Source organism: Chroicocephalus ridibundus, chromosome 9 (assembly GCF_963924245.1).
Source record: "Chroicocephalus ridibundus chromosome 9, bChrRid1.1, whole genome shotgun sequence".
Lineage (NCBI taxonomy): Eukaryota > Metazoa > Chordata > Aves > Charadriiformes > Laridae > Chroicocephalus > Chroicocephalus ridibundus.
In genome coordinates this window covers 22,832,457-22,846,244 of record NC_086292.1, presented here as the reverse complement: position 1 = coordinate 22,846,244, position 13,788 = coordinate 22,832,457, and the positions used below count along the sequence as shown (strand labels likewise).

General features: G+C 62.5%; 1 protein-coding gene across 2 annotated transcripts; it reads right to left on the bottom strand.

The window, feature by feature from the left end:
- Nucleotides 1-4,498: 4,498 nt before the first annotated feature.
- Nucleotides 4,499-12,377, bottom strand: LOC134520976 (sestrin-3-like). 2 transcript variants are annotated; one of them, XM_063346942.1, is made up of 9 exons: nucleotides 12,198-12,377; nucleotides 9,209-9,412; nucleotides 8,811-8,993; nucleotides 7,853-8,089; nucleotides 7,659-7,770; nucleotides 7,288-7,406; nucleotides 6,698-6,888; nucleotides 6,231-6,375; nucleotides 4,499-5,911 (listed from the first exon to the last, which is right to left on the bottom strand). In XM_063346942.1, the coding sequence occupies exons 1-9, from the start codon at nucleotides 12,261-12,263 to the stop codon at nucleotides 5,822-5,824; spliced, it is 1,347 nt and encodes a 448-aa protein (XP_063203012.1). In that variant the 5' UTR covers nucleotides 12,264-12,377; the 3' UTR covers nucleotides 4,499-5,821. The 2 variants fall into 2 exon arrangements, with proteins under 2 accessions (XP_063203012.1, XP_063203013.1); XM_063346943.1 differs by having other exon boundaries at nucleotides 7,303-7,406.
- Between the last annotated feature and the right edge of the window lie 1,411 nt (nucleotides 12,378-13,788).

Sequence of the window (13,788 nt, the reverse complement as noted above, 5' to 3'; positions counted from 1 at the left end):
GAGTGCAGAAGATGACTCTGGTTGTTTTTATAGAGCTGCATTCAAAGATCTTTGAGTGTCAGCAACTCTACCTGGTATCTCTAGGAACAGAGAGAGAGAGATTTGCTGCTACTCTCTTCTTTCAGCTACCCCATCAACCAGCAGGTGTTGATGCTTAATTAGGACAGATGAATATGTGAGGGGGCTTTTATTCTTGCTCGCATACCCCAAATCCTCCATCGGAAAAAGGAAGGTTACTACAGCTGGGGAGCATTTTTGGTAGTAGAAGATGATGGCTTGGAGCTGCCCCTCAAAGGAGGCAGGAATGTCACAGCGGAAGCCAGGAGCTGGTCATTCCTTGGCTCTGCTCAGAGGTGTGCAAGTCGGTAAGAGGCCTCTCCGGGCAGGAGAAGGCTTCAGCTAGGTGCTTTAAGGGATCCTTCCTTGGCATAAGGCAAGTAGGAATGCAGATAGAACCTGAGCCAGTGAAGCAACTTGCAAGTAATGTGGTGGAGCCCTTGAATCAAACCAGAATGTCATTCCCAGCAGCTCTGCCTTCTCGCAGCTGGGATGAGGCTGGAGAATGTGCTGTCCTCTCTGCCTCAGGGGTGCTCCGGAGAGGTCGTGCAGAAGGCTGGTCATGTTGCTTCAGAGCGGAGGCAGGTAAGGAGATCAGAGAGAAACGGGGGAAGGGGTGTAGAGCTTGGATTCCCCTGGCCTGGTTAGACATGTGGAGAGCAAGTCAGGGATGTCTTTAAAACGACTGAGGAAAAAGTCTCATTCGTGAAATTGCACCGTATGTGTACAGGCAGAAAACTTGCCTTCAAAGACTCGGATACTCAATATTCAATGATATCTGATAAAGAATACACGTTGAAAAATAACAGGGTCAAAATAGTTAATGAAATAACCCCGGAATGGCTCTTAAGGCTCCTGCTTCAAGATTTAAGCCAATTTCCAAAAATGGTGGATTAGGAGGAGATCCTTAGGGGATCTCCTAGGGGGTCTGTCCCTCAGCTGTTCCTTGGGCACTTCTTAGTGCTTCCTGCGAGGACGTCATGGCGGGTGCTGCTGGAGAAACAAAATGCCAAGGGAGGATTTTGCAGCTGTTGATAGGATCAGCAGATGTGTTCAAAACTTGGCATAGAACAGGGGACCGTGCGTTGCCCCCAGTAGCTGTTAACGCTTTTTCTGCTGATTTGAGCATTGGTTCGTGACACTTAAGCATTGCCAAGGGGAGCAAGGCACAGGATAGATGCCAGACTGGGACCTGGGTGCCTTGGCTCAGGGTCACTTTTGATGCATGTGATGCCGTCCGCAGTAGTTGCCTGGAGTCCTGCCGTGTCACTACGTCCTGCTGTCTTCTGTCCCAACAGCTGTGGGGGTTCAATGCACCTTCTTTGCAGTAGCTCAGCCTTTCTTGCAGTCTTGAGACCTCGTAGTTCTCCCCCGAGTTGTCACCATAAGTATTTTGGCCCGTGGAGTAGCTGCCTCCAGAGTAGCAGTACCTGAAGTCAATGCAAAAACTTCACCAGCTTTCCTGCTCAGCTTAGGTTCTGGCCAGAAACCTGCTTTGCCCCGGACATGTGCTGCTCAAGGAACTCTTCTGTGGCTCCAGTGATGGGACCACCTGTGAAAGCACAGTGGGGAAGTTGCCCTGCTTGATGTGGCTCTTGTGGTGGAGCAGCTGGTGCGTGGGGAGGACAGGTTTGGGGATGGGGAGGTGGTGGGGTGCACGCTGCTGGCTCCAGAGCTGTCCTGGCAGGACAGCCTGACCCCAGCTCCCATGTACTAGTTTTTTCCCCCTACACTGCTGTGCTAAGACCAGCAGCCGTAGGCCTGGCTTTTAATGGGTGGTTTGTAGGAGCTGTGACAGTGCCACTGCTGCAGCACGGCTTGCTGTTCTCTGCAGGCTGGGACGCACCATTCCTCCCACCACGCGCCACGGGGACGGCTCGGCTGTGACAGAAGCAGTCCTGGCCGTGCCTGCCGGTGCGCCTTTCTGCTACAGGCTGTTGCATGAAACTCGGCGACTGCTTTGGATGTGCACCTGCGTCCTCTCCTCAGTAATGCCAGGTAAGGTCACAGTGAGCTGGCTCCCGCATGGGTGTGCTGGACGTGCTGGAGGGTTCCTGCAGAGGAGAGGTACCCTGGGCTCTGGCAGTTTTCCAGCCACAGGGCAATAGAGAGGAATATCCTAGTGGGAGCAGATGAAGGGGGCAGGGGCACCAGGGCAGGGTCTCAAGCGTTGAAGTTGCCAGGCTCATGGCGTGTCGCGTGGCTTCCCTCAAACGGTGTAGTGCCTGCGCTGCCCTTCCCCGGGAGCCCCAAAGCCTGGCCTCGGCGAGCGCAGCAGCTTCACAGCCTGGCCAGGCTCGGGAGAGGAGCAGGGCTGGGTGATCAGGTGAAGGACCAGCTCACGGGTTGCAAAAGCTAAGCTGTGGTTACTGGTGTGGGTGTAGAACTGCCCTGAAGCGTCTGGTCAACGAGACCCTTAGAGGCTCCTCCAGTGACACAACCCCCCATGCTTGTTACCTGCTACAAGACCTACCTGGGACATGATGACAACGGTGCTGGCTGTGCAGGGATGGAGTAGGTGATTGCTTCGTCACTTGCTTTCTAGCACTGAGATCATGTGGGATGTCTTCTTGTCAGGGAGCTGAGGCTGGCAGTCTCCCCTGGCCTTGCCAGCAGCTCTGCTTGTTTCTGGCCAGGGTTGACAGCCCACGGAACCCTTCGTCTTGCTGATGAGATGGGTGCTTGTCCTGCAAGCTGGAGGTGCTCTTCATGCGCAAATGGGGAGAGGTGGGGGGCAAGAGGGAACCTGCTTCGCATCTCCTGGGGATGGGCAGCCCTTCACAGGGCTTCTCCCTTCCCTCTCCCGCGCAGCGCAGGGTGATGGCGGGGGGTGAGGATGCTGCTGCTGGGAGCCAGCCCCGGGCCCCACAGAGCTGCGGATGCGCTGTGGGAGCAGCGAGGCCAGCGGAGAACTGGCTGCTGCGGCTTTGTGCCAGCCCCGCAGGGGATAGCTGCTTTCGCAGGGGCAGGGGAAAGGCTGGCACAACGGCCAGCAGGCAGGCAGGCCGCCATGGTTTATCGGAGCGCTGGGCCTGAGTGCGAGCAGGTCACCCAGCTGCCCCAGTGTGTGCCCAACCCTCGCTGGGGCTACATGGTGGAACAGCAGTGCCTGTCCCAGTACGGTCGAGCCAAGCCTGGTGGCAGCTGTCCCAGCACCAGTCACCCCAGCAGCAGCGCTGACTCAGCCGGTACTGCCCAGCACCAGTTGTCCTGGCCCTTTACTGCCCAGGCACCAGCTTGTCCCAGTACAGGCTGGCCCAGCCCCGGCGCAGGTTCCTCCAGCCCGTGCTGGAGGGATGAGTGATAGAGAGCAGCCCTGCGGAAAAGGACTTGGGGGTACTGGTGGATGAAAAGCTGGACATGAGCCAACAATGTGTGCTCACAGCCCAGAAGGCCAATCGCATCCTGGGCTACATCAAAAGAAGCGTGGCCAGCAGATCCAGAGAGGGGATTCTGCCCCTCTGCTCTGCTCTGGTGAGACCCCACCTGGAGTACTGTGTCCAGCTCTGGAGCCCTCAGCACAAGAAGGACATGGACCTGTTGGAGTGGGGACAGAGGATGGTCATGAAGATCCGAGGGCCGGAGCCCCTCTGCTGTGAGGACAGGCTGAGAGAGCTGGGGGGGTTCAGCCTGGAGCAGAGAAGGCTCCGGGGAGACCTTCGAGCCCCTTCCAGTCCCTGAAGGGGGCCTACGGGAAGGATGGGGAGGGGCTGTTGGCAAGGGCATGTAGCGATAGGACGAGGGGCAATGGTTTAAACTAGAGCAGGGTGGGTTTAGATGAGACATTAGGAAGAAGTTCTTTACAGTGAGGGTGGTGATCCCCTGGCCCAGGTTGCCCCGAGAGGTGGTGGAGGCCCCATCCCTGGAGACATTCAAGGCCAGGCTGGATGAGGCTCTGAGCAACCTGATCTAGTTGAAGATGTCCCTGCTCACTGCAGGGGGGTTGGACTAGATGGCCTTTAGAGGTCCTTTCCAACCCAACACATTCCATGATTGTGTGCTGCTGGTTTCTGGCCTTGCTCCCTGGGCACCTGCTTGGGAGTGCAAGCAAAATGCTTCTTCCTCAGCTTCCTCAGCAGCAGCACCCACATCTCGCCCACCTGTGGCCAGGGACCTGGCAGGGGAGAAGCCAGTTCCTGCCCCTGGCACCCTCCTCTTTGCCAGAGCACCCCTTGAAAAACCTTCCCTCTTTTCCTATTGTACACACAATGCTGCGGGAATTGCTCGTGAGCCTGTGAAGAGGATAGAGCTGAGCTGGACAGGACAGGTCCAGCCTGTGCCCAGCTGCTGGCCCTGGACCCCACCGTGGCTGGGAACGCTGGGTTTCCTAGAGCTGTAGCCATGTGGGGGCTGCAGGCAGCCAGGCCCTGCTGTCCTGCCTTCAGAGGAGCCCTGGAACTTTGGCTCCCCTTCCCAACGTCTGGCAGAAATAAAGCACGCGTCCATGTCAAACATAATATATTTATAGCAAAAATAGGCTTTTTCTGTAGCTTCCATACACAAGTTTTTCTCCCCGTACATTTACGCAGTAAACAGGTCGACTGAAGCAGCGTGCGCTGGGCTGACTCGACGGCTGCCCTTGCTTCAGGCTCCCCTTTCTCCTGGGTGGCCTCGATCCCCTTTCGTGGTGGCTCTCCAGGGCCTGCGCTGGGTCCCTCATGTCCCATCCCCGCCCCAGGGCTGTGGCATGCTGGGGAGCGGTGGTGCGGGCAGAGGGCAAGGCTCGGCCACTGGCTGCCTCTGTTCAAAGGGGGCCAGCCCACGGCCTCCCCCCCAGCCCAGGGTCTAGGAGAAGCTGCCCCTAGCTCACCTGCATCCTCCACCATGCTGTTAACCAGCAAGTGGCTGGGAACAGGACCTCAGCCCTGTCATGGTGGCAAGAAGATAGGAGCCGCGTTAATTCAGGAAGCCTCCCTTGTTCCTCCTGCCCCTCCGCTGCCTGATGGGAGGCAGAGGAAGGGGTTTGGGGCAAGCTCCCCAAGGGCTGCCCAAAGGCTCCCACAGAAACCAACCTCGAACCTGAACGCTGTCAGAGACCTCCTCACCCCGCTGTCGGAGAAGGCAGAGCACCCTGCCAGAAAAAGCTTCACAGTTTGGCATGCGCCTGGGGCATCGCTCGTCCATCCCCGAGGGGGTTTGGCACATCGACCTAAAGGAGGGGACACACGGGCCGCAAGCGCGTCCCCATCCCATCCCAGGCTGGGGAAGGGCCCTCTCTCGGAGCTGGTGCTTCTCCCACCTCAGGACACTGCAACGCACCTGGGAGCTGCCCCGCCGGCCCCGAGCGAGATGCAGCACCCCGCTGAGGCCGGGCGCTGGAGGGTGGCTCGCAGGCAGGGCAGCCACTGCAGCAGAGGGAAGGAAGCCAGCTCTGCCCTCCCTGCGGTGGCCGAGGCTCCCACAGCAGCCAGGCGAGAAGCTTCTGCTCCTGGTGGTGGGGGCCATCCCTCTAAACTGGCCCCAGTCCCCTCCCGCCTCCCTCTCCCCATCTTTGGCAGTCCTCCTCAGCCGTGTTCAAGTCTCCAGCATCACACTGACATCTCAGCAGCACGCACTTCCCTCACAGTTTGGTAATTGCACGTCACGGGGCCACTCAGCGAGCCCCACAAGGTGTGTGTGGGGGGTGGTTTGGGGGGGAAGGAACAAGACAGTCAAGTAAACTAAATGGAGTAATCCCTCGCTGTCCATCCCAGCGCGACGGGTCACGCACGAGTCCAGGGAGAGGACGCTGCCCGGCCCTGCCGCAGCGCAGCTCCCCGCCATTCTAGGAGATCATGTACTGGGTGATGGCCTGCAGCGCGTACAGCAGCTCTGCCTGCATTCGGGCTTCCAGGATGAGCAGGTTCACGTGGACCTAAGGGGGAAGGCAAGAGAGGTTCAGGCGGCCACAGTGTGCTGCAGGCTGCAGCGCGAGGAAGCGCCCATCCGGGCTAGTGAGTCTTTTGGTAGGGGACAAAACGCCACCAATTTTTCTAGCACAGGCAGCTGCGCTTTCCTGCCACGTTAAGCCCGGCTCCTTCCAAACAGCCAGTTTCCACTCCCCCTTACCTGCCTCAAACTGGTTTTGGCAGCTCCAAGGTTTTCCATACGCCTCCCGAAGCGCCCCAGCCTCCAGCCCCTGCCCGCTCCCAGCCCCACCGCCGCCGGTCAGAGCCAGGGGCCGGCTGTCCCACCTTTTCACTGTGCTTGAACTGCTTCCAGAACCTGTCAAACATTTCCGAGTTTGTCTTCTCTGGGTAGCAGGTTACAGTTTTAATGTAAACTTTGAGCATTCGCTCCAGGAGCTGATTCACTTCCGCGTAGTCGTAGTCGTCGTACCTGCAGGGAGCACAGGAACGAGTCACAGCCAGCACTGTGTCCCTGCGGAGCACCTCGCCTGCGGTCTGCCCAGGGCATGGCACGGCTGCGGAGCAGGGGGACACACGGCAGTGGCCACTAGGCACTGAAGCCCCATCCCCAAAGTGCCCTGCCCTGCCCAGAGAAGATGAGCAACTCTTCCCTGCCTGGCCCAACATCCAGGCGGGTGATTCACCTCCATCTCTTTTCCAAGCCCACCTGCAAGGCAGCCCACGTGCCCTACCCTCCTCCTGCCTGGGTCAGCTCAGTTTTCTCCCCTGGACCGCGAGGTTGGTTTCCCTACCTAATGCCGAACATGCAGTGGATGTAGTTCCAGATGCCCCGCTTGAAGACGGAGGGTTCGCAGCCCTGCCGCTTGGCCATGGCACTGCTTTGCAGACCATCCACCATCCGAAACTTCTCATCCAGGAGATGCCCAATGTCAGAGTACAGCCGGTTGACCAGCGAGAAGCCGTGGTCTTCCCAGGAGTAATCCTGTTGAGCACAGCAAGAGGCTTTTGCAACTGCAGAAAGGAGCCTGGGACATGTTCCCAGGAAGAAGGGCTGCAGACCTGGGGTTGCAGCAGAATTCAATAGCTTTTCTCTGCCACAAACCACAACATCCCTCCGCAGGCAGCTTTTGAAAGATGTTGACCCTTGCCTCCGTGAAGGCGATGTCAAAAAAGCCAGCAGCCCTTGGAGACAGAAGGGACGGGTCACCTCCCTCTCCCCAAGCCTCATGGGGCAGGTCCCCTCTCACAGCTGAACTTCCCCGCTCGGGCATTTCACAAAAGCAGCTGCACCAGATGTGGGCTGAACAGGCACCCCCGGGAGCGGAGAGGAGAGGAGAGGTGACAGCCCGGCTGCTGCCCACCGAGAGATCAGGAACCTCACCTGGACTCTGAATACCTGCGTCTGATCCTCGTCGCGCCGGGCAAAGTCCTGGTATCCAAAGTCAGGGTCCTGCATGTAGCATGCAAGGTTGGTGGCACCGGTGACTTCCCCATCGGCGTCTGCGAGAGGGGAGAGCCCCATGGAGGGGTCAGAGCGATGCTCAGCTGCCCTGTTCCCAGGCGCAGCAGGCATCGAAAGCCGGGCCTTGCTGCCCCTCAGCCACAGCCTTCTTTCCCCCACACCAGCATCCAAGGAACCCCTCTTCGAACCGTACATCACAGAAAATATAAGTACAGACTCGGAGGAGAAGCACCCAGGTTTGCCACACGAACTCCCATCCTGCACACCCACCTCTGCTCCCTGCCCCTCACCTTCCTCTCGCTCCTGCTGCAGCAGCCTCGTCTCCTCCCTGCCCTCGGTCTCCACATGGATCCGCTGCATGCGTTCCCGGAGGGAATCCAGCTCCATGCAGGAGTCCAGGGACTGCACAGACACAGGAGATGAGGGCAGCAGTCCTGGCCGTGCTCCCCATCCCCCCGCAGGCCCCCCCCCGCCAGGTGCTCACCCGCTTGCGGTTGATGCGCAGCAGCTCCTGGCTGCAGCTGTTGGCGGCGGTGGCTTCGCAGAAGCACTGGTTCCCGGGTGATAAGGACTTCAGCGAGCCCCGGCCCCCCGGCCCCTCATCCTGCTCGCAGCCGCAGCCGAAGACAAAGCTGGCGAGTGCGTGGCAGTGTGCCAGGAGGACGACGGCGTGCACCAGCTCCGCCAGCGACCAGCTCCACTCGCTGATTTTCAGCAGCTTCTGCAGGACACGGATGGACCAGCGATGCAACGCGGGCAGGGTGACAGCACCCTCTGGGGATGCTGCTGTCCCCACCGCTGCCCTCACAGAGTCACAGACTGGCAGGGGTTGGAAGGGACCTCTGGAGATCACCCAGTCCAACCCCCTGCCAGAGCAGGGTCACCCAGAGCAGGTGGCACAGGAACGCCTCCAGGCGCATTTGGAATGTCTCCAGAGATGGAGACTCCACCACCTCCCTGGGCAGCCTGTGCCAGGGCTCTGCCACCCTCACAGGAAAGAAGTTCCTCCTCATGTTTAGGTGGAACTTCCCATGGTCAAGTTTGTGCCCGGTACCCCTTGTCCTGTCACTGGGCACCACTGAGAAGAGCCTGGCCCCATCCTCCTGACACCCACCCTTTCAGTATTTATAAGCGTTGATAAGATCCCCCCTCGTCATCTCTTTTCCAGACTGAAGAGACCCAAATCCCTCAGCCTTTCTCCATGAGAGAGGTGTTCCAGTCCCCTCAGCATCTTGGTAGCCCGTTGCTGTCCCCTCTCCAGCAGTTCCCTGTCCTTCTGGAACCGGGGAGCCCAGAACTGGACACAGCACTCCAGATGTGGCCTCCCCAGGGCAGAGCAGAGGGGGAGGATGACCTCCCTCCACCTGCTGGCCACGCTCTTCTTGATGCCCCCCAGGACGCCATTGGCCTCATCCCTGTCTGATGCCCCCCACCCCCAGTACCTCAATGTGGTCCTTGGTGATGAGCCATGGCCTGTGCGCCAGGATCTTGTTGATCTCGTTGAGGTTGCGGAGTTTGGGAGGGATGAAGTCGAGGCCGCGCAGCCACTGGGGATCACCCCCCGCCCGCAGGAACTGCAGCACGTGCAGGTTCACCAGGTAGCGGCACTGGTGCCGGGCGGCCGCCTGCAAGAGCAGCACATCAGCATCCCCGTGCCGTGCCAGCGGGACGGGCGGCCTGGAACCTCGCGCCCACCTCTCGCCCAACCTCTGGGACATCATGACTTTGGCCTCTGCAGAGAAGCCGGTGGCACGGGCCATCAGGTGGAGGGAGAGTGGGGAGCCTGGCGGGGCGAAGCAGAGCCCCCCTGTCCCCCCCGACAGCTCCTAGCAGGGCTCACCATGATGGCGATGTAGTGCCGGCAGTCGAAGGGCAGTGGGCCGTCCATGTGCAGTAGGTAGTGCTGCGTCTTGAGGAAGCTCTCGAGGTACTGCGGGTGGTAGCCCATCTGCTGCGTCACCGCCTCCAGCCGCCCCCGGCTCGCCAGCACCTTCACGAAGAGGAACTGGGGACGCTCGGGGTCATTGCCAGACATCTTCACTACCTGCGGGGAACGGGCTCGACTTAGCTCCCCCCAGAGTGGCCCTTGCCGCAGCAGCCCACCCCAGGCTCCGCGAAGGGCTGGGATCCCCTCTCCTGGCTGGGTGCTCCCGGAGGGACACCGTCAAGACCGAAGCCACGGCGGAGGGCTCAGGCTCGGGGACGGGGAGCTGGGCAGAGCACTGCCCAGAGGGGTTGCCGCTAGCGGGAGGACGGGCTGCAAGAAACACCGCTTGGTCTCTGCCTGGGAGAGGGTGAGCGGAAGCAAAGGGCAAACTGGGAGTGATGGTTCCTTGCAGCCTTAGAGGCAAATGCAAGGCCAGAGCAGGAGAAACACAAGAGATAAAAGACATGGCTGCCAGCACCGAGCCCTCCCGCCCAGCACTGGGATGGGGGAGAGCTGGGGAGCCAGTGTGGAGCCGCTCCCAGGCTCCCGCCCCGGCAAGCCAAGGGACGAGCAACGTCCTGGCACCCACCCCACGGTCGGGAGCACACGGAGGGGCTCAGAGGTCTCCCGCAGCGTTGGGAGCAGGTCCTGCAGCACACAGGTGCGTGGCACAGCTGGCACCGGGTGCACCCACCAGTGAAAACACAGACAGGCAACTTGTCGAGGGGAGGCCATACGTCCCCAACAGTGCCCGCCCCAGCCCTGAGCCCGGCCACCCCAGCTGTGGTGGGACCAGAGCGTAGGGATGGGCAAAAGGCGCCCGGGCAGCGGCTGCACCCAACAGCCCCGTTGCCGCCGTCCACCCGACAGCAGAGTCTGCACCCACAGCCCGTCCGCCCCGACGCAGGGCACAGCAGGCGCTCACCCCTGTCACACAGAGTCACAGCTCCCGCTGGTACACAGGAGTCCAGCAGCACCCTCGGGTGCAGTGGGGGCACCTCCCCTCCTGGGCTACAACCCAAATCTCCCGTGGGAGCCACTGGCCCCACTGACACCGCTGTCACCTTCCTCCCGCCCATCTCCCCTGTGCAGTCACCTGAAGGCTGGTGACCAGGCCACAATGGTGGCACAGCAGCAAACCAGGAGCGTGCCTGCAAACCAGCCCGTGCTCCACCATGACCCCGGGTTGTCACTGCCGGCCAGGACGCACGCACAGCCCTCGGAGCCCCCACCAGCACCCCCGATGCCCCATGCTCCTCGCCTTGCCAATCAGAGGGCTACATCAGGCCTTAATTTCTGCAGCAGCCACCACGTTTCATGCCACCATGAGGTGACCGTCGGGGACAGCAAAGCTGCGGGGCGCGGAGCAGAGCACCCCGGGGCTGAGCCGCACAGCTCGGCTGTTTCCTACCCTCCCGCACTTCTGAGGAACACACCATGGCTCAGGCATCAAGAGATTTACCTGATGCCATGTGGAGCTTCCTCTTTGCTTTTGGCCGAAGGGGTTAAGAAATAAAAACCCAACCCCAAATTAAAATGGGGAAGGATGAAGAGCGCTGGCTTCTCTTGTCCCACCGGAGAAGGTGCAAACCAGAAGCGACCTGTGAAAGTCCCCCGCAAAGTCCCTCTGCTCAGGGAAACGAGCTGCCCTGCGGACACCAACGGGGCTACAGCCACTGGTCTTCTCCTTCCAATGGGCAGAGGTGGAGGAACCGGGGGGGCCTTTCTGCTCCCCGGGGGAGAGTGGTCCCCAGTGAGGAGCCATGTGCCCAGCCCACCGCTCAGCCTCCTGGGCCACCAGCTCTCCTCGCTCTGCTTGCCCGGGTGAGGATGGAGCACGCGACCAGGCAGACACAGCTTGCAAGGGAGGATGAAGGAGGGTGCAGGGCACCCCCACCTCAGCCCTCCTCCCCCCGTGGGCTCTTCCGCCAGCTCCCCACTGCACTGGCACCGCCACCCACCTCCCCCCTCTCGCATTGCCCCTGGTGCCACCTTCCTCACCCTCCACGGGCATCACCCTCCTCCTCCTCCCCTGCGCCCACTCGCAGCCCTGGGCGGTGGGAGAACATCAACCTCCCTACCCGGGGCGGGGGGGCCTTCCGTGCGTCCACGTCCCCCGACAGGCCCCCCGACACACCGCCAGCCTCACCCTCTCCCTGCCCGGGCAGGTGCTGGCCGGCCAGCCAATTGCCGGGCAGCAGTTTGCATGTAAAGCAGGCAGGAGGACGGAGGAGCCCAGCCGGTCCTGCGCCCTGCGCCCGGGAGTGAACCCGGGCTGCGCCGGGAGAGGGGCCGGGGGACGCCCCCGCCTCGCCTCCTGCCCGGCCGGGCAGGACCCCGCGGTGTGGCTCCCCCACAGCCCCGGGGCTCCGTTCCTCCATGGGTGAGACCGCAGCTCCGCCGGTACCGGTGGCTCCGCCGGTGATGCTCGCTGGGGACGGGGACACGGCGGGCACTTCTCGCCCGGCCCCCAGCCCCGGTTCTCGAAGGGACGGGGGACGCGCTAGTGCCCGCGGCAGGGGTCCCCGCGGCGGTGCCGGGCCCGGTAACCGGGGCCCCATTGTGCGGGCGGCGGCGGCAGCGCCCCCGGTGCGCGGCGCGGGCAGTGCAAGCGGAGAGAGAAAAACAAGTTTGATTGGCAGTGATGGAGGCACGGCGCCTCCCGCATCCCGCACAAAGGGGACGGGGACGGCGCCGCCGCACCGGCACCGGTACCGGTACCGGCACGGGGCCGCCGACCAGCGCACCGGGAGAGCGCGTCCCCGCTGGCCCCGCGCACGGCGGGAGGGCGGCGGGAATGCCCTGGCGAGCCGGTGCCGCAGCCCGACCGGGCCGGTGGCGGCGAGCAGGGCCGAGCCCGGTGCTCCGGTACCGTCTCCGGTGGCGACGGGGCGGGTCCTACCTGCCCCGGCAGCCGCTGGCACCGGCTTCCTCGGGGGTGCTCCACGCTCTGGGGACACACGATCATGGTGAGCCCGTGCCGTGAGGTGCCGGTACCGGTGCCGGACCAGCCCGCCCCGTCCGGTCCGGTCCCGCCGGCGCCGAGCCGGGCACCGCTGCAGCCGGGCGGCGGGGGGGCGTGCCCGCAGCTCCGCCTCCGCCAATCACTGCCGCCGGGGGGCGCGCCCGCCGCGCCGTCTTTGCCAATCACTGCCGTCAGGGGGCGTAACCGCCGCTCAGCCTCCGCCACTCACCGCCGCCAGGGGTCGGGGCCGCCGGCACGGAGCCCCCAATCGGCGGCGAGGGGGGCGGAACCCCGGCACACCACGTGGACAGGGGTGGAAAGTTACCCGTCCGTCAGGCGCGGAGGCCCCGCCCACCCCGGGCAGGGGCTGGCCCGCCTGCCGCTGGGGGGCGCTGCGGGGCAGAGGGTGTCCCTGCGTCCCCCTTTCCGTCTGTCCCCCCATCCCCCTGTCCCCGTGTCGCCCTTTCCCCCTGTCCCTGTGTCCCCCTGTCCCTGTGTCCCCCTTTCCCCCTGTCCCCCTGTCCCTCTGTCCCCCTTTCCCCCTGTCCTCGTGTCCCTCTGTCCCCCTATCCCCCTGTCCCCATGTCCCCCCCTCCCTATATCCCCCTTTCCCCCTGACCCCGTGTCCCCATGTCCCCCTGTCCCCGTGTCCCTCTGTCGCCGTGTCCCCCTGTCCGTGTCCCTGTGTCCCCCTTTCCCCTTTCCCTCTGTCCCCGTGTTCCCGTTTCCCCCTGTCCCCCTTTCCCCCTGTCCCTGTGTCCCCCTTTCCCCCTGTCCCCATGTCCCCCCGTCCCTGTGTCCCCCTTTCCCCCGTCCCTGTGTCCCTCTGTCCCCCTATCCCTCTGTCCCCTTGTCCCCCCCAGCCCTGCCCACCGCCCCCAGAGATGGCCGCAGCCTGGGCAGTGCGCGGTAGGGATGTCCCAGCCTTGTTGAGCCCTGGCGCTGCCTCTCCTGCTGGCCACACTCTGCAGGGTGAAGCCACCTCGCGCCGGGTCCCCTCTGTCCCTGCTCCGCCTGGGCCTCGCCCCGACGCCTTCCCCTGCGTGGAGGGGCATGGCCTGGGGACAGCAGGGCAGGACCGGTGGAGGACAAGGCAGCAGGGCATGAGGGTGACGGGGCATGGGGACAGCGGGCATGGGGACCAGGCAGTGGGGCCATAAGGGTGGGGAACATGTGGGGAGCAGGCTTGGGGACCAGACAGCAGGGCATGGGGTGATGGGCATGGGGACAGCAGGGATGGGGACAGGACAGCAGAGCATGGGGGTGATGGGCAATGGGGACAACAGGGATGGGGACAGGGCGGCAGGGCACAAGGGTGATTGTGGCAGATCTACGAGCAGAGGCCTGCGTACGGCCAAAGACACCGTGAGCAGAGCACTCAGAAACAGGAATCCAGATGTCGATGCGGATGGAATGAAGAGGAACTGGTCCAATATAAACACGTAACAGAAAACAGCTTCGCGTTATAAACATGGAACAAGTAAACAGCTTCGCATGCTTATCTTGGTGGGAACTGAATAAGGCGACT

Coding starts and splice junctions, on each gene's coding strand:
- LOC134520976 (XM_063346942.1), bottom strand. CDS start 12,263: ATGATCGTGTGTCCCCAGAGCGTGGAGCACCCCCGAGGAAGCCGGTGC. Junction 6,889..7,287: donor CGCAGGTATTCAGAGTCCAG/GTGAGGTTCCTG, acceptor TGTGCTCAACAG/GATTACTCCTGGGAAGACCA. Junction 5,912..6,230: donor AGTTCAAGCACAGTGAAAAG/GTGGGACAGCCG, acceptor CTTCCCCCTTAG/GTCCACGTGAACCTGCTCAT.